At 36.5% G+C, this 24662-nt stretch overlaps 1 protein-coding gene across 1 annotated transcript; it reads right to left on the reverse strand.

Moving 5' to 3' along the window:
- Window positions 1-22394: 22394 nt before the first annotated feature.
- On the reverse strand, window positions 22395-24576 carry LOC113303077 (uncharacterized protein DDB_G0275933-like). The gene is made up of 3 exons (XM_026552067.1): window positions 24465-24576; window positions 23789-23936; window positions 22395-22669 (listed from the first exon to the last, which is right to left on the reverse strand). The coding sequence occupies exons 1-3, from the start codon at window positions 24517-24519 to the stop codon at window positions 22609-22611; spliced, it is 264 nt and encodes an 87-aa protein (XP_026407852.1). The 5' UTR covers window positions 24520-24576; the 3' UTR covers window positions 22395-22608.
- Between the last annotated feature and the right edge of the window lie 86 nt (window positions 24577-24662).

A 24662-nucleotide genomic window follows, 5' to 3' on the forward strand; every position in this document is an offset into this window, starting at 1 on the left:
AATTATTTTATGATAAGAATGGAGAGGTCAGCCATCAAAATCTGAGTTCATATGAAGATTCTACAACAATTTTAGTGAAGGATTTCATATATGAATTTTCTGACTACGAAATTTCAAGAATTTCTTCATGTATTAACATAAACTTCCATTCACTCTTTCATTTTAAGAGGTGGTTTAATGTGATTATGAGACCATATGTCATTCTACGTGTAACTATTTCCATACTCAAATATCTTTTTCTCCGCTCTTTCATAACCACCCATCACCTCTCGTTGATATCATGAAAAGCAGTGCTTGACTTGCCACTCATGAGACACATGTAGCATAACTCACACGTGATTGGTCCATGTATTACATGCATGATCAACACCACATATTTAATTGGCTAAACAATCACGTCGTCTTATCCACCTCTCACAACTACTCTTCATTCAAGGAGAGGTGTTTGGATAACCACGTTCCATACAACACAACTTGTCGACCTAGTAATATAGGTCAGTCTAGTCATGCATGACAAGCTAGTCATGTAAGATGACTTCTTTCATATTTTACTTGAGACATCAATAATCTCACAAATGGGGGATGTTCATCGGGGTATTGGTCTGGCGTCCTACAGCGTGCGGTGCGCAATACACCCATTATGAGAAAGTGATGGGAAGAGTGGGCAGTTAACGGGTAGAGGAGAAGTGGGTACACAACCGTCCGGTCCTACCTTCAAAATAAGGGCACGGTTTCTACCACCTTCACACGATCTCCACTACATGACTACTCCACAACTCTAACTTTCTATGAGATCAGGGTGTTCGGATATGACTTGGTATAGAGATAAGTCATAAACAACCACACCTTACAGAATCTATCTCTCTGATCTAAACATCTTCTCTACTTCCCTCCCTAAGATCAACCATTCTCCTTCATTTTGTGACTGAAGCAAGACTGAAACGACCATTTCTTGGTTTAGGCCAGAATTGTACAAATTGATCTCTCGAATCTAAAGTACTCCTTTGCAGTACATTCATTTAGGGTCTAGAGTCGTTTCTCATCAACCTACCCACTTTTACTCTTTTCTTCATAATCGAATTTTACCCTACTACACCTTGTTGCCTAATGCTTTGATCAAAACCCCCATCATGGTTAATAGTAGGCAGTAAATTGATAAAATGTGTTATGTCATCCACTTCACTATCATTTAGAGGCCTGCAAAATTCAAAATGAAAAGAGGAGGTCTAACAACCACACCCAATATTTCGCTTAGCGATCTGTATTGACTAACTCCAATATACTTTCAAGAGAATCAATTATACAGTCAGACTCAATCTTAAGAAAAGTATATCAAAGAGTTTGTATCTCGATTTCTCAATTCAATATGAAATCAAACAAATATGAATTTGCGAGCCTGATTGAATAAGAGAAATAACTTGGACGGTATCACAAACCAATATCCAAGTGTCAATCAATTCAATCAACAACCCAAAGGTCGGATTCAGGAACTGATTGAACCTAACGTATAACCTGTGATATTTATATTACATAACAAAATATAATGCGGAAAAGAAATAACACAGACACCAGAAATTTTGTTAACGAGGAAACCGCAAATGCAGAAAAATCCCGGGACCTAGTCCAGATTTGAACACCATACTGTATTAAGACGCTACAGACACTAGCCTACTCCAAGTTAACTTTGGACTGGAATGTAGTTGAGCCCTAATCAATATCACAGTGATCAAGGTACAGTCGCGTTCCTTACGCCTCTAGAACCACGCCGGATTCTGCGCACTTGATTCCCTTAGCTGATCTCACCCACAACTAAGAGTTGCTACGACCCAAAGTCGAAGACTTGATAAACCAATCTGTCTTACATAGAAAAGTCTATAGAGTAGATAAATCTATCTCCCACAGATAAGCTTATGAGTTTTGTTCCGTCTTTTGATAAATCAAGGTGAACATGAACCAATTGATATACCGGACTTATATTCCCGAAGAACAGCCTAAAAAATATCAATCACCTTACAATAATCTTAATTGTATGGTGGCGAAACAAGATATTATGGAATCACAAACGATGAGGCGAGGATGTTGGTGACTACTTTTTATCTTGCCTATTGGAGAATCAATCTCGAGCAAATCTTAGAGAATATAGTACTCAATAAGATAAAACAGGGTAATATCAGAACACACAACTACAGAGAAAATATTTAGGTTCGGCTTCACAATCCCAATGAAGTCTTTAAGTCGTTAACCTACAGGGTTTCGTAAAAAACCTAAGGTTAAAGGAGAATTGACTCTAGCCGCAACTAGTATCACACAGGAGGTGTGGGGATTAGGTTTCCCAGTTGCTAGATTTCTCTTTTATATAGTCTTCAAAATCAGGTTTTGCAATTAATACTACCTTGGTAACAAAGCATTCAATATTCACCGTTAGATGAAAACCTGATTAGAGTCAAGCTAATATCTTTCAACCGTTAGATCGAACTTAACTTGTTACACAAAAATGAAAAGTAACTTCATTTAGATATGAGTAACCGTACCTAAACGTGTGCACCTTGTTGGCTCAACAATAGTTAACCGAAGTTAGCCATATGAACACTTTCATATCAACCATATTCATTTTTTATCACAACTAGTTCAAATGAAACTCGTTATAGAGTTGTTCAATTGTTTATATTCTCATAGAACACAATTGAAGCAACATCGATTTTGATTCACTAGAATGAATTCATGAACCTTATAGTCACGGTTTGCAAAAGATTGCATTTCTTATTATGTAAATATATTAGTTCACGAATAAATAAATTTTAGAACTTAAACCACTCAAGTATGCAAACGGGTACGCATACTTAGAGTTCCAGAATTGGTCTGTCCACCAGTATGCGAATGGGTACGTATATTGTCATTCACGACCGAACTCAGTTTAATTAGTATGCAAACGAGTATGTATACTAAATTCCCGGACTTGAAATGTTAAGACAGTACGCATTCGGGTATGCATACTAAGTTCCCGAACTTCAACTGTTAAACCAGTACGCATACGGGTATTCATACTATGGTTCTCGGACTTGGAGTAATTTGCAACAGTTAGAATACAAGTACGCATACTATGCTATATCCAATCAATGGTTAATTATTCTAAACTCCATTTAATCATTGAAATATTCTTAGAAGACGGGAATAGCTATCTCACACAAACTACTAGCTTAATCGATCAATACGAAACATTCCGAGTTTACATCAAATGATTGTCTCACACAACTCATGTAAGATGTTACCAGGCGACTTTCACATGATCATCTTTTGACTTTCGTCAAGAATAAAAGATGAACTTGGTTAAAGCAAAAGCTTACTAACACATATTTCGAGAAATATGTAAGCGAGTTAAACTCAACTCGAAATATCAAATGTGTATAATGTAAAGTCTATATAGCTATACGACTTTTGTCTTAATAAGAGATAGATTAGAAATATACTTCTGAGTGATAGATGATTTCAAGTCTCCACATACCTTTTGTTGATGAAGTTCCACAAGCTCCCCTTAATAGTTCTTCGTCTTCAATCGATGAACGCCGTGAAGTCTAAAGCTTAACTACATATTCTATCCTAATCCGAGACATAGCTATAAGTAGACTAGAAATCAAGACTTATATTTTTTACAACTAAACTTTACAAACAAGATTGAGATAGCAACGCTTACGAGTTCGACCGAGCAGTGCTCTAACACCTATTGCTAAATGATTCACTCCTCCTTACATAATGATCCGTAAACCATATGTATGTAGTATGAAACTACTAAATAATTCTCCTCCTTCATATCAACTTATTTAAATGATATCACATAGTAATAAATACTTAGCGCTCATCCTAGTAAATTAAAAAGATACATGCATCCCCTTTAAAAGTCCATAACCACACTCCCCACAAAGATATATCAATTAAGCACAAGTTCATTTCAGAACTCTCCCCTATTAAATGTCATTCCCATGAGATCAACATGAGTGACCTTGATTTTGTGAAAATATGACAGAGTGTATCCATACTATGGATAGCTTGATTTATATCCCCATTATCGTCATAAATTAATCTCAAGGCCAGTTACGAACAACGAGACAATTTTACCCGATTTTACTCAACATAAGAAAATCTTACGGAGTGTGTCAAGCAGCAAACACAAAAGTGTGATCATAAGTAGATCAATATTGCGAGAAAAAATCTCAAAAAGTTTGTTCTAGTTTCCGTTTATAAAAACATAATAGGTTTAACTTCTGAGCATATATGAAATATTAGCAGAGTCACGAGAACATAAAAGCACAAATATTTCATGAGATTTTTGAAATAATTAAACCAATAATGATTACATACTGCAAGTTCATCGTCCAACAACTCTAGAATTTAAACCAATAAATCTAAAAACATGCAAGATGAAAAACGTTGGAAATAGCTATATGTAATCACAATCTTTGTTATACCAAACCATAGTTATCCTTCTCAAGAAAAATTCTCAAAAGAGGTTTCCTAGTATTTAAAGTCTTTGAAGAATTCTTTATCATCTCCAAACTCCTTATTAATAACTGGAATAAGAACATATGGTTCATGAGTGAAGGAGTTAGTTTCTGCAAACCTGGTAGGATGTTGATTGACAAATGCTTGTAATTTGAGATATCTTTGTAAAATCTTATTCAGTCCTTGCACCTCCTTCTTGGTTTTCTTAAGTTCTCCAAGAATATTTTCAGACGTCTTCTGATTGGAATAATCTGATCTAGGTTTCTTCTTCTTATTCTTCCTTTTCCTCTTAAGAGACGAGACAAGAGGAAGAGACATCTCCATATCCATTTTAGTTGGATCAGTATCAACAACCATTGGAGCATAGGCTTCACAAGAGGATGTTATTCTTGGAGCCTCCATGATTCGTGAGAGTATATGGATCAACAGGCAAAACTTCTTGTGAAAGGGATATGAGTCTTTGAAGAAGAAGGCCTTATATCATGGAGGATTTTGGAACTTATAAAGATTCACGCGCTGGAACATACAAAACCTAAAATGGAATGAAAATGTCATTTTTATGCATTTTTAGTTTATCAGATCAAAATTTTCAATACCATTACTTGAGACATATGGAGATTCAAGTAATAATGTTCAATTTTGATCCACAAGCCCTGATGTGCAAAGTTCTTATCTCTTTCAAGGGCGTATAAGATAAGACACACATTTCAATACAATTAGATTGTGTTGAGGTGAGCATTATATCTCTCATACCCAGATTCCGGCACGGAAATGACAATATCCTTCACTACAGAACGTTTAGCCCGGATGCTTCTCTTTGTTTGATTTTTTTCCTTATCCTTAGAATCAATCAATCTCTTAGAAGCAGATGAGTTAACTTTGTATACCTCAGGATTGGATTTCTGAAAAAAATTAAGCACACTTTCCAATCGACTAGCCTTCCATTGTAGTTTGTTGACATACCTTAGTTTATGTTTGTATTTGAAATATTGTACGAGTTCGTGATCTTTACTGGTACAATAAGGCCATGTCGGATTGGAGATTGCATCAGGAACAACTTTAGCTGCTAAACATAGGGTACCTGAAACATTATCAGAATTATCATTAATATACGAATAATCCATAACATTCTCCAATGATTTTGATGAGGAATCATCAATTAAAATATCAAGATTGATAAGAGCATTGCTACAATTATCAAAATTGACAATTTCACCCAAGAGTGCTACACTTGAAATTTCTTCCTCTTTGGAATCATAATGATCAGAGGTCTCATCAAGTGTTGCAGCCAAATGATAAGCATGTAAATGCTACATTTTCATGTATCAGCAACCACAATGATGAAATGGGGTTGGCCTGGTATTTTCATATATCAGCAACCACAATGACGAAATGGGGTTGGCCTGGTATTTCCATATATCATCAACCAGTCTAGCTAATTACCATGACAAGAGAAGGGAGTCCACTATGGCTAGTTATATTGGCCTGCACTTGTTACTGGCACCACTTTGGGCCGGAACGTTTTAAGGTGAATAAAATTTGTTTCTTCCACTTCGTATCAAGTCAAGCACCTGAAGACCCACTAATGTAAAGAGCATACATTTGCATTCTTCTCTTGAAGAAAACAAGAAGAAATTCACATTTCTTAAGAAGCAGCACCGGGGGTCATTTTCTTCTCTCCATCAGATGCGCCGGATGTTGAGCATAAAGGACTATGTAATCAAGGATCCAGTACTTGAGATTTCAGGATGGTGCTATGTAGTCCCTATAGCATCAGATTGGCAACAGAAAACAACAATTGGCTACGGAGGTTAAGGTGTTGATATACAGGGTATAGATGATTATGAACATATGGTATTGGGTATGACCCAATTGCAGGAGGAAATGTACGGGTTCGAACCAGTGAAGATTTGAGTTTTATTGGCCTGAGTTTAATGCCGGAAAAACAGTGTTGAGTGGCTATCTTTGTAGTCGATTTTATGCATGGATGCCTGGGAAGGAGCTGAAGTGAAATGGTGAGAGGATGGAGCTGTGATAATGGAGTTGCTCATATTGCTGAAGCGAAGAAGAGCCTGAAGTCTGAGACCGAGATGATGATCATGGAAGCTGTTGATCGTGATCATGGAAGCTGATGATCATGGAAGCTGTTGATCGTGATGGCAGCAGCAATGGATTTTGAATGCAGTTTGGCTAGAGTATTCTCGATGGGAAATGATTGCAGTGGCGGTGTTTACTGGTACCTACAATGGTGAAGGACAACGCCAACAGAGATGGAAGGAGGGATTGTCGATGGCTCGAGTGGTTCTGTCGTTCAAGGAAGTGACGAAGAAATCTAGGCTTTGCTGTGTTCGATCTTGGGAGTGACATGAATGGGAATGGAGCTGTTCGAAGTGAAGTTATGTTCAATAACTAGATGAATATTCTTATGGGGTTTGGTCACCGATATCAATTCTCAATGGAGAAAGAATTGCTAGCTGTGCTTATTGTTAGAAAAACGGCTTTGTTATACCGAATTTGCATGGACTATGTTTTGATCTCTAGACCTATTGCCCACTACTTGTTTTTTCATTTGAATAGATAAAACAATAGTCCCATATAGACTAAAATCTAAAGAGTTTTAGACTTAAATACCATAGAATTGGCTAAAAGGGCATGGTCCTTGGGTCATTAGACTTTTGTGTGAGGGGGGAAGGCCTAGACTAGGGCAAGGTTGATTTTCCCATACGCGCGGTGCTTCACATAGAAGCACGCCGCCGTCCGTCCGCTCGGTCGGGCTCGGGTGTGGGTGCATTAGATCTTATCTTTTTGGTACGTGTTTTACACACATGTAGAAGAATCTTCTTCTTTGTCTGTACGTGTTTGTCTTGCCTGACAAAAGCAACACTGTTTTTAACCAAACATTACCAGTATTTCTGTCATACGCATGGTTTTGTTGCATGCATTTTTCCTCTCGTTTGTAACGTCTTAAACACTATTTAAGGGAGGAGTCTTGAGCTCTTTTGAGACACAACATAGAAACATCTCTTCTTCTGCTCTCCCTCTGCTTTCAGAAAATAAGTTTTCTAGTTTCTCTGTTTTTAGCTTTTGCTAACACTGCCAAGTTCTAAGGGTACTCTCTTTGTATGCTACATTGAGGGGTACTATCAGTAGTTGTATCCTGGAGGTGACTCGCCAACTGTATGCTACATTGAGGGGTACTATCAGTAGCATGTAAATGCTACATTTTATACCAATAATTATATCATCTAGGACTCAATATTTTGGCTAACAACACTATTTTGATGCTTTTGTTGAAAGTACAAGTGAATTCGTTATTTGGAAAAATAATGGCTAAATGTAATATATTGTGGTTGACCTGGTATTTCCATGTATCAGCAACCACAATGATGAAATGGGGTTGGTCTGGTATTTCCATGTATCAGCAACCACAATAATGAAATGGGCTTGGTCTGGTATTTCCATATATCAACAAGCACAATGACGAAATGGGGTTGATCCGGTATTTCCATATATCATCAACCAGTCTAACTAGTTACCATGACAAGAGAAGGGAGTCCACTATGGCTAGTTATATTGGCCTGCACTTGTTACTGGCACCACTTTGGGCCGGAACGTTTTAAGGTGAATAGAATTTGTTTCTTCCACTTCGTGTCAAGTCAGGCACCTGAAGACCCACTAATGTAAAGAGCGTACATTTGCATTCTTCTCTTGAAGAAAACAAGAAGAAATTCACATTTCTTAAGAAGCAGCATCGGGGGTCATTTTCTTCTCTCCATCAGATGCGCCGGATGTTGAGCATAAAGGACTATGTAATCAAGGATCCAGTACTTGAGATTTCAGGATGGTGCTATGTAGTCCCTACAACATCAGATTGGCAACAGAAAACATCAATTGGCTACGAAGGTTAAGGTGTTGATATACAGGGTATAAATGATTATGAACACATGGTGTTGGGTATGACCCAATTACAGGAGGAAATGTATGGGGTTTGAACCAGTGAAGATTTGAGTTTTATTGTCCTGAGTTTAATGCCGGAAAAACAGTGTTGAGTGGCTGTCTTTGTAGTCGATTTTATGTATGGATGCCTGGGAAGGAGCTGAAGTGAAATGATGAGAAGATGGAGCTGTGATAATGGAGTTGCTCATATTGCTGAAGCGAAGAAGAGCCTGAAGTCTGAGACCGAGATGATGATCATGGAAGCTGTTGATCGTGAAGTCAGCAGCAATGGATTTTGAATGCAGTTTGGCTAGAGTATTCTCGATGGGAAATGATTGCAGTGGCGGTGTTTACTGGTACCTACAATGGTGAAGGACAGCGCCAACAGAGATGGAAGGAGGGATTGTCAATGGCTCGAGTGGTTCTGTCATTCAAGGAAGTGATGAAGAAATCTAGGCTTTGCTGTGTTCGATATTGGGAGTGAGATGAATGGGAATGGAGCTGTTCGAAGTGAAGTTATGGTCAAGAACTAGCTGAATATTCGTATGGGGTTTGGTCACCGATATCAATTCTCAATGGAGAAAGGAAGTGGTAGCTGTGCTTATGGAGTCAGGAAACGAAGAAGACAGTTAAGAATTCGGAAATGGACTGTATTGTATGTTGGTTCTCTGTGGAGTTGGTCTTTTAAAGTCAGTGGAGCTCTTCCTAGTTTTGTACATCGACAGATTTGGACTTGAAGCTGGTGAGACTAGTATATGGTGTTTTACAACAGCTGCTACTAAGGTGAAGCAGCATCAGGGCATGAAGATGATACTGGTTTTTGGTGGTGACGAAATTTGGATGGTCCGGGAAAGAAAGTGGTGTTGTAAGTTCGAGAAGAATAGTAACCAGTGTTGGCAGTGGTGATTGAGCTGAGTGAAGAAGTGGGTCCTTCTTGGTGCTGTTAAGATTTGATTCTACGACTGGGAAGATATTTGATAGCGAGTCTCATTTGGGAATTTTAGTTCAAAATATGGAAACAAAAATCTCTTGATTTTAATGAGAACAAAATGAAGTGGGAAATAATCATCATATTTCTACACCTTGGTGTTGCAACATTACTTCTCTTGAGAAATAAGGAAAGACAAAATATTCGTCTGGAACTGCATGTCTTATGGGAAGTAAGGAGCGAGCATATAAGAGGAGATGGAAACAATCAGAAAGAGGAGGGCCGGAGGCCGCTGCAGAGCCGTGAAGTGGAGAAAACAAGGGTTTGCCGTTTTGATTTTATTTTCTCCATGGTTTTCTAAGTTGTTTGTTTGGGTTTAGATAGAAGCCAATTTAGTTATATAAACTATACGATGATATTTCTAATAATGATTCATTGATTAATAATTTGTCTTTATTTAGCTTGGTGTTGAATTGTTTATGTGATTTTCTTGATTATTTATGCTTTTCAATTGATATTTCGTACTTTGGTTAAATCCCTTGAGGTGATATGTTTTAGGATTGATAGGTAATGCTTTAGAATCACTACCCATGAAGCGAAGGAAATTATAAGGAGAAACAATATTAGAGAATTAGACGTACCATCTTCCGAGGCATGAGATTGAATTCAATATTTGTCTTGGTGGAAATCGAAAACCCTAATAACCCACTCTTCGTTTTGTTTACTGTTAAAAATTATTCATAATTTCATTTTGTCTCGAATATATGAAAAATCATTAAACATCATCTTGTTAATTAGTTACTTCTGATATTAGTTAGTAGTAGTATTTCACACTCCTCGTGGGAATGACATGTACTTGCCATTGTCTACTAGTTAGACATTGTGCGCTTGCAGTATTTTATTGTAGGTCTCCGAGCCTACCACCAAACTCTTGTTGCAAGTGTATTTTCTTTGATTTGGACACTCATTGGCAAAGTGACTGAATCCGTTACACTTGAAGCATTGTAGCATATTATCATCGTCAGTGTCGTTGGAATCTCTGTTTTTAGCAGAAATACGAGAAGTTGGAGGTTTTTCTCTGGAGAATCGTTTACATCTCTTCCTAAGAAGCTCTCTAAACTATCTTGTGATCAGTGAAACTGAGATCTTCATCTGAAAAATCAGGATCGACAAGATCATCTCCAGAGTTGTCAACACTTTCACTTTTTAGGGTTCTAGTGTTTTTCAGTGCCTTGAACGCAATATATTTTCCGGCTTTGGATTGCAGTTCATGATCAAAGATCTTTAACTTTCCAACAAGAGTGTTCTTGGAAAGTGTACCAAAGTTATTTTCTTCCACGATGGCATGTTTATTAGACTCGTATATTGCTGGTAAAGATTGAAGAATTTCATCACAATGTCCTTTTGGGAGATAGTCTTCCCTAATGCATAACAAGCATTAACAATACTAGACACCTTTTGATTAAATTATTCAAACTAATCTTCATCATACATACTAAGGTTTTCCCAGTCAGAAGTTAGGTATTGAAGTCTAGCATCGATTTTTCTCTGAGGTATCTCCTTCAAATACGGTTTATAAGATATCCCAAGCATCTTTAGACTTTGTGCACGAAGTCATATCATGCTGAATATCTGGGCTTATGGCAATGGATAATAATGTTTAACCCGTATGAATTATGCTTTGCAACACTTATCTCGGATTCACTATATTGTATCAATGGCATTGCAACAGTAGCTCCGTCGACAACAACTGTTGGTGCGTTCTACCGAATAACTACAAGTTTCCATATCTCAAAGTCACGGACTTGTAAAAAGGAACGCATAGAGATTTTCCACCATAATTAATTTGAGCCATCAAACGTTGGCGATACGTTTATCGAGATTTTACTCATGTCCATATAGTCAGACTGCTTCGAACACAGACTTGTTAGGTCTTAACTTGTTTGCCTGCTCTGATACCAATTGAAAACACTGGGGGTACCAAATACACCACCAAATTTTTCGTAAGCAATATGTATGCACAAACTCAATACAACTCCGAGAGCTAAAACTCAATCAAAGAAAGTGTCTAGAGTTATATCTATATCTCTCTTGCGATTAGAACGTATACATAATTCAATCCGTGAACCTAATCACAAAGAGAGTTCTTGGACGGTACCAAAGACCAATGTCCAAGGATCAATCAATTCGTATCCAGCAAACTAGGTCGGACATATCTACTTTGATTGGTCAATGCATAACCTGCGATATTTCAATTATAAAGATAAACAATATAATGCGGAAAAAGAAATAACACAGAGACCAGAAATTTTGTTAACGGGGAAACCGCAAATGAAAAAAAAAAACTGGACCTAGTCCAGATTGAACACCAAACTGTATTAAGCCGCTACATGAAGTAGCCTATTACCAATTAACTTCGGCCTAGAATGTAGTTAAGACCGAACTCAGTCTCCCACTGACTCAGGAACAGTCGCGCTCCTTACGCCTCTTGAATCCCAACAGGACTCCGCGCAATTGATTCCCTTAGATGACGTCACACAAACTAAGAGTTACTTCAACTCAATTGAAGACTTTAAACCAAATCTGCCTCCACAGATTAATCCTATATAATTGATTTTCTGATTCACGATACTGATGATCACATCAAATGTAAAATCAATGTGATGTAAATCGATAGCAACCTAACAAAAGTCTGGCTATCCTCAAAATCCGGACTTATGCAACCCGAAGTGCAGCCTAGATTATTATTTACCTCACAAGTATAAAACTTGCAAAATCACAAAGTTGAGACGAAGAGAACTTTGTGATTTCTATCTATCTTTTCAAGTGATAAATCAACAATCGAACAAGATCATGATACTCAAGTTATCAAGATAAAAGATAACTGGACCTGGCTTTACGAATCCCAATAATGTCTTTAATAGTCGCTAAACCCTAAAAGAGTTTCCGGAGAGGACGACTCTAGATACAACTAGAACACACAAAAAGTAGTGTCAGGATTTAAAGATCCCAGTTACCAAGAGTTCCCCTTATATAGACTTCAAGGCATAGGTTGCTTTAGGTTTAAGCTAAGATAACTTTGGAACCATTAGTGGAGTTAACTACCATTAGTTATCTCCAAATCTTGAGTACATCCACGAACCAAGTTTTCGTCAACAATCGATTCAACTTGATTAAGTTGTCTCCAAAATCTAGAGTACGTGAACCTAGTTGGATCCCGAAGTGGATTCAACTTGTTGTAGTGAAGACAACTAGCATCAGTTGTATCCATAAGTTCTTCTTATTCTTTTTCTAGGTGTGTTTCCTAGTTATCAACATTTTGATGAAGCTTTTTAGATAATGATTTATATGCACAGTTCTCTCAGGAGGTAAATCCAAACTTTGAACAAAATCATCTTCTATGTGTTCCAATTCAATAATATGTCTATAGGTCATATCGCTGCAAACATAGACTTATTAGGTCTAAAAGTGTTTGCCTGCTCTGATACCAATTGAAAACGCGGGGGTACTAAAATACACCACCAACTTTTTTGTTCGGACCTATGAGACAAAAATACAATATAATTGGAAGTAAACCAACTTAATGATCCTTCGACAATATGTATATCATATCCAAGATAACCTAGTCCCGTAACAGTAAGTGAGCCGAATTCAACCAAGACTAAATCTTGTAATCTATATTTCAAGATACGAATTCAATAAACAAGTATTGTAGGTTCAATACAGTTTTAATAAAAAAAACTTGTTAGGTTATTTATCGAATCACTTGCGTTTACTTTAATTATATCAAACAAAATATAATGCGGAAAATAAAAGTAAAGCAACACACAAAGAATTTTGTTAATGAGGAAAACCACAAGTGCAGAAAAATGCCGGGACCTAGTCCAGTTTGAACACCGCTCTGTATTAAGCCGTTACAGACACTAGCCTACAACCAATTAACTTCATACTGGATTGTAGTTGAGACCGGATCCATCCTCACAACGATCCAGTTACAGCCGCGCTCCTTATGCCTCTTGAATCCCAACAGGACTTCGCACAATTGATTCCCTTAGCTGAAGTTCTCTATAGCCTAAGGGTTGCTTCAACTCAATTGAAATCTTTTTTGGGTTTTGAATCCACAAAACACCGGTTTTGATTTCCCTTTAGGTGTGAACCAAGGTTTTGGAAATCTTGTGTTTCTTTCGAACAACTACAAGATAAAAGTAGAGATACCAAATTTTTTTTGTAGATTATGGTTTTAACTTCCAATCAGTATGCATACACGCAAGGAGTCAGTGAACCTGATTTTCGTAAGTGAACTTGAGCGATTCCAAAAATCAATTTCCAAGTTAAGAAAACCCTAATAACTCTACAACAAGAACAATTAAAATAAATCTAGAGATATCTTGTTAAAACCTCTTAAGGATTTTATGAGATACCTTAACCGGAGTTTTATTTCTAGTTCCGATTTCGACCAACTAGTGTCGGTATACGACCGTGAACCGAAATCAATCAAAACCTAGGGTTTATGATCAACTCTTGAATGACCTTATATTAGAAGAGAAGGACCTTAGAATAAACAAGAGTTTGAAAACCTAGATTACATGTTGCGTAACTATCACGGAGATTATTACCAACTCGGCGATCCCCAATGCAAAGACTTTTATCTCACTCTCGTCCACAAAGAGCAGAAGACGTGGAAAATAACCTTATGATGCTTACACCAATTTTCCAAGGGGTAAAAAGTATAGCATTCACGAACCCTTTATTTATAGTGAACAAGGTAGCTTGAAAACAAAGCAAAGATACCTTGATTCCAAAGCAAGTTTGAGATGTTTTCCTTTTTCAAGACTTTCCTAATTTTGGGAGTCTTTCCTAAGTTACAACTCTTGCATAAATAATTACCTTAACATAAATTGTATTTTTGTGAATAAATCACAATTTAACTTAGGAAGGAATTTTAAAATATCATAAACACTTTAATCCATGCTTAAAATATCACAACCACTTTAATATGGAAATTAATATGTTTGGAAGAATAACCATCTGCCTAGATGAGAAAACATAATAAACTCGACTAAAATAGACTTCTAGTTACGTATTTGCACTCAAATCCGTGAACCGTTACAAACGGTTCGTGGATTGTTTCCTACTAACAAACTGCAACACTTACAACAACACTTATAAGGGATAATTAGAGTTTGGTACTCAGGTTTAGACCAACACTAGGCTTTGGTCTAACATTTGTCCAACATTAGGTCTTGGTACCTGGACCCGACGTTGACCTTTGTTGACTAGGTTAAGTCCAAATTTCTGTTTAGTAATTATTAAATTAAATTATTAAAAGAATTTACAAATACACCCTTTACTTTACTGATATTTACAGATTCAATATTGACCCTCCTCTTTATGCAAATCGCCGCCACCAGTATCATCACTATCTCTGCTACCTTGTCACTACCTCTGCAAAACCGCCACAACCACCATTTTACCTTACTACCATCACAGTAACCCTCACCAATTTTCCTGATTTGCTACCAATTTCAGACTGAAATCAAACCCAATTTCAGACTGCAATATTCAACGAACTGAAATATTCAACCAGAGCTAAACCAGAAAACACCATCTGTACTCAGCTCTTCCTCATTTCTTATTTCAATTCTTCTATCAAATCTAACCCATCTACTTACTCATTTCCATAAAAAATCAATCACAAACCTTTCTGAAATCATCCCATTAGCAAGCATCCACTTATTCTCATCATACCAGAATCATTCTTTTCCTTATTCTTAACAACAGCGATTCATATTACCATCATGTCATTTAACCACTGAACTTAGCCCTCTCTATTTCAATTTTAATTGAAATACCCTAAAAATGAAATTACCCTCTCTATATTATGCTCAAATTAAAACCCTCAAATCACCAAATCGAATCAGCTCCTTATTGAGCGAGTTCAAGACCTTAATTTCAACACTAGAAACAACCAGCACCAAATTGAGCAATGGTATATCTTCATCTTTATCCAGATATTGACAAATTTGAATCTAAAATTGCACCCTACAAAGCTTAATTTCAATCCTTCAACCAAATTTAGATCTGTTAAAATTGGAAGAAACCGAAATCAAAGAAGTAGAGAATGGATAGCAAGACAAATAATCAAACACCCACTTCTGCGCTTCTCGAAATCATCTTTTTCACAAAACCTAGCAAAAAGTTTGTGTTCTTCGCCGTTTTGTTCATAATGGGATTCTAACAATGAAACTCATCTCAATCACACAAATTTCGTCAAAAATGATAATTTAGATGAAACCCTTTTGATCTACTAACAAAATTGAACCTAATTTTAATTTTTTGAGTAATTAGGGTTCATTTTACATTCTTCATATATTGGTCGATCAACACCAAATTAATGGAATCAATAGGGTTATGGTAGTGGTGGAGAAGGATGATGTGAAGGTCATGATGTTTAAGTTACATCCATGTGGTTTTCTTATGCAGAGACGGAGGAGGATGAAGAAGCAGAGAAATTAGGTATTTTTTTTTCTTTTTCTGTTTTCGTTTTCTTTATGCAGAAAGGGAGGCACCGTAGGCTAAGTGTTGTTATTAATGCTGGTGGATCCTATGATACTTTGAGGGTGTATTAGTAAACTCAGTATTGTTATTTTATAAAATTAATTAAAGTTTGGTCAAACAATGTCAACAACAGTCAACGTCGGGTCCAGGTCCCAAGCCCTAACATTAGACAAATGTTATACCAAAGCCTAGTGTTGGTCTAAACCCGAGTACCAAACTCCAATTATCCCCACTTATAATTGTTCCTTTAATAAATTACTCATAATTTCTTCGTTATGACTCGGAATTGAGTGATTCTTGGCTCGTTGAATTCGTAAGATCATTCACTATAACATGAGAACTTTTCCAGGGATAAAGGTTATTGTCACTAAAGTCATGGCTCAAATAACCTCGAGTATATATACATAAATGTACTTTTATTCTCATAGGAATTGTTCCAAAAGTGAGAATTTGTTTCGATAGATTAGAAAGGTAGAATTGAAAAAGAATACAAATGAAATCAGTAACCACTTACCTTTGTTGATGAAGTCTTCGTTGGATTCTTCGTTTGATCTCCAATCTTCAATCTTCAAGGGTGTTCGGTGGTTTCTGATACTCAACTACACACTTCTATTCCCAAATCTGAAACTTGACTTTAGTAGACTAGAAATAAAGATATATATTTTATCAACTAAATTTGACAACAATCTTGATATAACTACACTTGTGAGTTCGACCGAGCAATGCTCTAACAAAGTGAATATGATTAACACTTTAATTCAGGATCTAGTTCGAGCTCATTGGCACGACACTTTATTTGGTGATTCCTTTGAAAAATTTGATGATAACATTCTCTTAGGTCATATATGTGACTAAAATATAGAACTAGAAGAAGCTCTCAAGTATTTTTTTCGGACTCTATGGACCCTGAAATTCAAGCAATAGTTTTAGGTCTTTTTGAGAGTAATAATAGTGATCTAGCAGAAGCTCTTGAGTATTTTAAAGACTCCGAGGACCCTGAAATTCAAACAATAGTGCGAGGTATTACTGAGAGTAATGATTCCCCCAGTTTGGGGGTAGTGATGGTTCTTGTAATCGTCAAGTATCCCTATATGAAGTCCCTATAACTTGGGACTCAAACTTTGTGTGTCTAAGGTATTACCCGAGTCTCTTCAGACTCCACAACCCGATCCTCCTGATACCGTCCAAAAAGAAATCCAGGTATTAGAGACCCGTAGTTCAGATGATTCTTTTTATCAAGACAGTCATATGAAGCCCAGTTGTCCTGACAAAAATCTTAGATGAGGATATGTTCCGTTTGTTCATTTTTCTGAATCACTGTAGTTGTCTCATATTCGTGGCTGCTTTATTTGGGGGTATGGGAGAAAATTTTTAGATGCATTATAAACTCCAGAACCTAGAAACTTGTGCCAATTCAGGATAACACTAACCAATCTAAGTGGATGGAAACATCTTGGTTATAGGAGTTGAAGAACCCAAAATTAGAGTTTATTTATAAAAAGACAAAGCTCATGTGTTAGAAACAACATGGTAGTTTCACCATATCGCGGAGTCGTCTTATTACTTTCAGTTTTTATTTTTGCAAACTTTTTGTTTCTCTAAATGATTTGGTGGGGCACCATCATCGAATTGTTATCACCGCCGGATGAAATAAAGTGATTGATTTGCCCCAAAAGAAAAGTTTATTGTTGCTCAATTAATAAATCGACCGATGGGTCCCTTGTATATACTAGTTGAGTTGATCTAGAATTAAGATTATCGACCGTTGGGCCCCTTGTATATACTAGTTGTGTTGATATTAGAGTTCAGACTAGTATCTCAATCCATTAAGATAGGATTCATTCTGCTAGTGACCTTCAGACAGATATGGGAAACACCATTCACCTTAGCCAACATCACAATCATCTATCTCTATGTCCATCTTCTTAATTTGTTCATATGATTTGTTTGATTCCGGATATTGACGTATATATGAATCAGATTCACAATCAGGGTACTTCTCTTGTAGTCAATGGGAGTGCCAACTAAGGAGATTGTTCAGTGTCGTTCCTAAATTCTGCACAGGTACGTAGCTAGGGTTTGGAGTAAAAGGTTTTGGGGGTATACCTCTTGTAAACCCTCCCCAGACTATAACTCGGACACTAGGGACACCTAGGGGATCAAAGGCTTGTTGCACACGCAAAGTGCAATCGTGTTTCCTGTGACAGTAAGTTAGCATTTTTGCTTTCTAGATTAGATTTGCTTGAGGACTAAAAAATAATAAGTTCATGGGTATTTGATAGACACATTTTTGTGTCTGATTTAATCTCAATTTTATATATTGTTAGTGCTTATTTTTATACTTATTATGGTGATATATGTACGTGTAAGTATTTTTGGAGAAATAAACTCTTATGGAAAATTTGGCTCGAAAGTTGATATTTGTACAACAGAGAAAATTACTAAAGGCATTCCAGAAAAGTTTTAAAGGCACACGAAGGAATTGATAAAGGCACCCAATAAAAGTTATAAAGGCACCCAGGAATTTACTATGGGCATCCCAAAATTATTAAGTGCACCCCAGTTGCTAAAGGGACCCCGATATTGGATACGGGACACACATCTTCTTCACGAGAAAATTATTTTTAGCGGGAAAAAGGCATTTGAAAATTTGTTTTCCTGCGGAATTTCTGGATAATTGATTGGACATGATTTTATGAGATTTTTTCGCTGGATTGAACTGGGAGTACCCTGTTTAGATGAAACAGGGTGGGAAACATGTTTGGTTTCGATAAAAAAAGGGAAGTTTTGTGGATTTCTCGTAAAACAGAGGTGTAAGACTCTCGGGTGTTTTCTTGATTATTTTTTGGAAGTTTTCGTGTGTCTACAACCTGTTTAACGTCATCCGAGTCATGTAGAATCGTGTTGGAGTGTGTTGTCTGCAAGAAGACGTGTTAATACAAGGATATCAATGAATCAGAAAGATTATTCCCGTAAAAATAAGAAAAAAAATAATTGAGAAGATAAGGGATTAAAGAGGACATATATCGTCCCCGGTGAGTATTTAAAAGGGTTTCGGGAGTCATAGAGGGGACTGAGAGAGTTACGGGTAGATAATAGAGGGAGAATCAAATTAGCAGAGAGTTATTCTGCTGCTGCAGAAACACCATCAAGAACATGAAGAACAGACATAACTAAACTGTCGTAATAATATTGTCGTTCTTTCCTTAGCTTTAAGACTGTCTTTTTGCGACAGTTCTGAATCATCTTTGTAATAGCGGTTTTGCAACGTTCTCGGTTTTTCATTATTTTTCTCTTTTTCTCTTCTTTGTAAACACTTTGAGCCATGAATAAATATTTTGAGAGATTATTTACCTTGATGAGCTAATTCTCATGAAACCAAGACAATGGAGGAATCTATTTACGCATGATTGATTGGTAACTATTTTTAATTATTTTATCTTCTCTAATTTTATTATTTATTTACTTAATCATTGCTTTTGCAGGGTTTTAGTTCGATTGCAAGATTTTCCTAATTGTTTGTCATTCAATTTGATAGGTTATGCTTTGTTAAATGTATTGATATTCTATGCTTAGGGAATCTAGAGTCTTGGTTGCTTCTAATCTTATTGTTATCACTTTTAATTGATTTTTATTTATTTTAGCATTAGAAATTAAATCTAGAGTTAAACTTTCACAAGTCCGAGAATCGAATCCCTTTCTTACCACATTAAATACCACATCAATAATCGTTCAACTGATTCTGATACAACTCCGGTGTGGCATCTACCCTTAGTATGAATAAGTTCGTTGGAGACCACTAGGAATACTTGTAAGAGTAGCAATACCTCCAGATATAAATATACTCTCTACATCCCATGAAAATGATGGCATAGTCGACGATGAACCCGATTGAATAGCATATGAAAATACGTCGCCCGTCTCTGGTGAAGGTTGGGAAGGAAGATAATCATCACCAAGTGGCATCCTGCCAAAAGCTGGGAAATCCACTTGATCCAAATTTGCGGTTGCATAGCAATATTGGGCTTGTAAATAGTGTGAAACCAATAAATGTAATCATTTTTAGACCTCGTCTCCTGTATCAAATCTTCAGCTTCTTTCCCATTGTGGATAATCCCTATCAATTTCTCCCGATAACCTCGAGAAACCTCTTCACTTGGATAGGTGTTGATGATGGCTATCACCATTCTTCTCTACAACTGAAGATGTAGTCTTTCATCTTAATACCAATCACCCTTTTCATAAATATGGCTGTATAACAAAATTAATCCTTTTAAGGCTTAGCTCTAGCATTCTCTGGGGTTCTACATCTTCGAACTCAAAGAATGTTGCATACGACATGGAAACAATGTAATTAATTGTGCTACACAACTGTGGAGTCAAAGCATGTTGACCATCTTCACAATTCGATTATTTGTCGGCACTTCTGTATAATTAGAAAAACATTGGCGTGATTGTGAAGATAAGATTTACAAACACGGAAGTATGCATACCACCAACACTGAAAATAATAACATTGTTGGGTTAGTACATTTACCATGTCAAAATAATAAATAAATACTATGAAAAATGTTTGTTCTTACCTCCAATACTCTCCAAAAACCATTAAGACTTTCTGTGGCACAACTCGAGCATATACCGAGGGTTATGTAAAGTTTTGATAAAATTGGAGACCCCCAATCATATCTTGGTGCTCACTCTAAAGCTTCTAACGCTTCGAGAAACCAATTAATGTCAATGAACTAGCTTTTCGAAATAGAAAACACACGTTCGAGCTCCTCACAATATTCCGGGTACAAATGTTGTGTTTTTTGTAACCTGTGTTCATTCATTTTCGTATCATAATGTTGTAAAAAACTTTTCAACCCAGCCACCTTTAATCCATATGCTTTTAATCTTCTATGTTCTGGTTTTCCTTCTAGATCATTTGAGTATAATGGAATTCGTCTTTTTATCTTTCTTCCGACTCCCACTTTAATTTGAAATGGAAGTAAATTTTTTTCACATGGAATTCCAGTCAACATGTACAAATCTAACGGTATAACTCCTATTGGACAATATATTCATAACTAAAATTGGTTGAATTTTATAAAACTAAAAACAAATCTAAAAGTTTAATTACAAGAAAAAACAAACTTACCACATTCAAAATCTTTTAGAAAAATGTATTAGAAAATGGTTACTCAATCCATTGACTGTTCGTATTACTTAGTGAGATATGATTCTTACCGAGGTAATTCATATCATCTGATAATTGTACACACGTGAGACAAGAGATGATTATTACCATCCTAGGTAATTCATATCATCTCTCTAGTCCTTGAGATGAGAGATGATTGTTACCGTTCAAGGTAATTCATGCCATCTGAGAAGGGATGATTATTGCCTATAATGATAGTTTATACCATCGGTCTAGAGATGATTATCAACTCTTTTGAGTAGTTCATATCATTTGAGAAAGAAAGTAGGTTGAGCTTGAACAAGTACTATGATTTGCCAACCTAACTGGGGCTCCCACCTGCAGGTGGCTACCCAGAAGACCATTGACAACTAGCCGATGGTGGCTGGTATCCGACTATCCTAACATTGGAAAATGACTATCCCTCAGTCATCTGATAATGTGTGTGTTTCAAGCCCAAATGGGGCTCCCACCCATGGATGGCAACTTGGAACAATGGTGGCTGATATGCGATTACTATGACATCTTTCACCATCGTTCCAGTATAACTTGAACTGAGTCATATAGTTTCTAGGTTGCATATCATATAAACGCCACCAAGGAAACTCTTTCTTGAACAAAAGGGGGAACTAACCTGAACACCGTATACGGAATCTAGACCACCCACCTCTTAGATTGACCGAATTAACTCGCTCTGGATGGCCAATTATGTATACAAAGAGCGCGTCATCACCAACTAATTGTCTAACATGTTGAAACTCATATTCTTTTATCCTGCTCAAAATTTAATTCGCTGAGCGGGGTGTTAGTAAATCCTTTGACTTTTTTATTTCTTTTATGTTTGGGTTTCCGACTCATATTTGGAAGGAAATAACTAAATATCACGGGTTTTTATTTAGGAAAAATTATAGAAAAAAGAGGTGTGAAGAGGAATGAGGGGAAGTGTGGCATTTATAGGCGAGATAGAGTCAATTGTTGACAATATTGAGTCAAACATTGTCAATATTAACAATATCAAGTGACAGATTTTAATAGCCAAACATTGTCTTTTCCCGTAGTGGCGCGGCTGGTTTGCCGTGCCACCTGAGATGGCAAATGGTTTATTTTTCTATGGTGCATAGGAATAGGTCTAAGGCATGTTGCGGAAACCCACTCCTATGTGAAGTTGTGGTGTTGCACTTGCAGAAACCCCTACGTATAAGGTGCATAAATATGCAGGCCATAATGGAACCACATTGCATCAGTTCTGTCTTGTTACTTGCTTCCAAAATAATTCAGCTGAGCTTACACAATATCCACGGTGTTAAATTCTTTAACATATATCTAATCATTAAAATAACATAACCTCAACGTCGTTGAACACTCTCAATCTCAATTTAAAATTACGTGTGCATTGTTGAAGAAAAACAAATATTCGAATGTAAGATTTAATGTGAGAAATATCCTATAAGGCACAAATATGACAAGCTTGAGTATCTATTGGCAAAAAGGCTATGATCGAAGGAGATCACTAGGATTCCTGTTGTAGTGTGTATGCTTTCTTCATTTCCTCCAACACAGAGTCACTTGTGCTGCAACAAAAGAAGAGCGAGAGACCTTAGCAACATAACTCGTCAAATTTATGATGGTCAGTCACAATTTAGTTATTCTTCCTAAAACATTTAAGTACATCTTTGTAGTCATATTTTTATAGTAATTACTAAGTGAGATGCTGAAAAAACTTGTGCTAATTTATGCAGCAATTGTCAGTTGATATTTATCCAGTGCGCAAGTCCAGTTAAAATGGTTTCTGCGTAGCTGCTCATCTAGAGATAATATGCCACAATAAGTGTAACAATTTAAAAGTTACTAGTCTGCCATAAAAGAGAAGAAATGAGAGGTTAGTAAATAAATTTCTACGTCCATACAACCTTGGACACCCAACCAACACAGAAACACTGCAACAAAAAGAAAATCCCAATGAATAGAGGGGCGCAGGTGGCTTTGCATCCTTTCTATTGTTGCCTACTTCGAATTAAGAAAATAAGTTGAGTAAAAACACATCTCAAAGACAAGCTAGAGATAGCAGGACACCAAAGGCACCTGTAGAATTTCTAAGAATGGCTAATCTTACATGGAAAATTTGAAGAAAAATTGATGAAATAATTTCAACAATGAAAAGTTGAGAGTGATTGATCTGAGGCAAAGGTAACGTGACTTTTCCACATGACCCACATGTGTTAGATGATACAAAGGTTCATATGGAGACTTGGTTTACAGTTATTTTGAATTTTTCAGTATTTAGGCTCTTTCTATTATAGGTGGCGCATAACTCCTCCGTCTGTATTGTAATTTTTTCTGACTTGGTTGGGAAAGACGAATCAACAGTTTGTTTTAGAAATGTAGTTTAACTGGATGTGGGAAGTTTTTGTTGTTTTATTTTTTAGTGAAATAATCTATAAAGCAGAATGTGCCAGTTATGTGTCAACATGTAACATCAGCGATAAACGCAAGATGCACAAACAACAAAGAGATAAGCTCAACCCATTCATAATATCAAATGCATGCCTAAAACAGATGACAATGATGTGTAAGGGTAATAATATATAGCCATGCCTAAAACAGATAGCCACAAACTGACAGAAAATATCATAACCACGAGGTGAAAGCAAGAAACAACATCATCATAGATAAGTAATAGCGAATCTTACTATTGATGAAGGCATTCATTAAGCTCTTTTGCTTCTTGGCGGCACTGCCACACAACAGATAATGTTCTTCCTACAGCACACTCAGCATACTTTGAAGTGTAGTAGACACATTCTTTAAGTGCTTTTGCCTTCATCTTGCTTCTCAAAGCTGGAAAATACACTAGATACATTATTATATGCTTAGATGTGCATTTCGAGCATGGTCCAAGCCCCTAACAGTTTTGTGGTTATTTTTCTTTTCAAATTTTCAATGTGATTGAACTAAAAACTTTCATGTCTGTATTGTCAAGCATCATCTTAGTGTGTTATATATATACAGTACTAGATTCGATCTTAAATGTCTCAATTTCCTGACTAAAATGAAACATTGTAAGCCTATCAAAATGAACTGAATGAATCAGGAGTTACGGCTTATAAATGTAAACCTAAATCATCACAAACAATTTCACCCCATAAGTTGTTTTTGTTTTGTCATTTATCTGTAAGATTTCAAGATGTTACAATGAAGTTTATATAGACATAAAATTCCTTTAAAACCCTAAAATTACAAATGCATACGAATCTATATGGAGGAAACGGGTATTTCAAACTGAGTTCAAATAATATTAAAAACTTCAACTCTCATAGATCGGGCTTCAGAACAAAACATAGAGAGAATTAGGGGTTAGAATTTGACCTTCTTCAACTTTCTTCTTGACATGATTTTCTCTGGCTTCTTCGATGTATCCCATTTTCTCTCGTACTCAATAAACCCTCCTCTTCACTCTAGGCCCTAAAACCCCTCTTTTGACGTAAAACATGGTCTACTCGGGAGGGCTAGTTTAGGGATTTTCATGACTATAACCGACACCTGTCGCTCTTTTGATTGGAATAT

This window comes from Papaver somniferum, chromosome 8 (genome assembly GCF_003573695.1).
Source record: "Papaver somniferum cultivar HN1 chromosome 8, ASM357369v1, whole genome shotgun sequence".
Classification (NCBI taxonomy): Eukaryota; Viridiplantae; Streptophyta; class Magnoliopsida; order Ranunculales; family Papaveraceae; genus Papaver; species Papaver somniferum.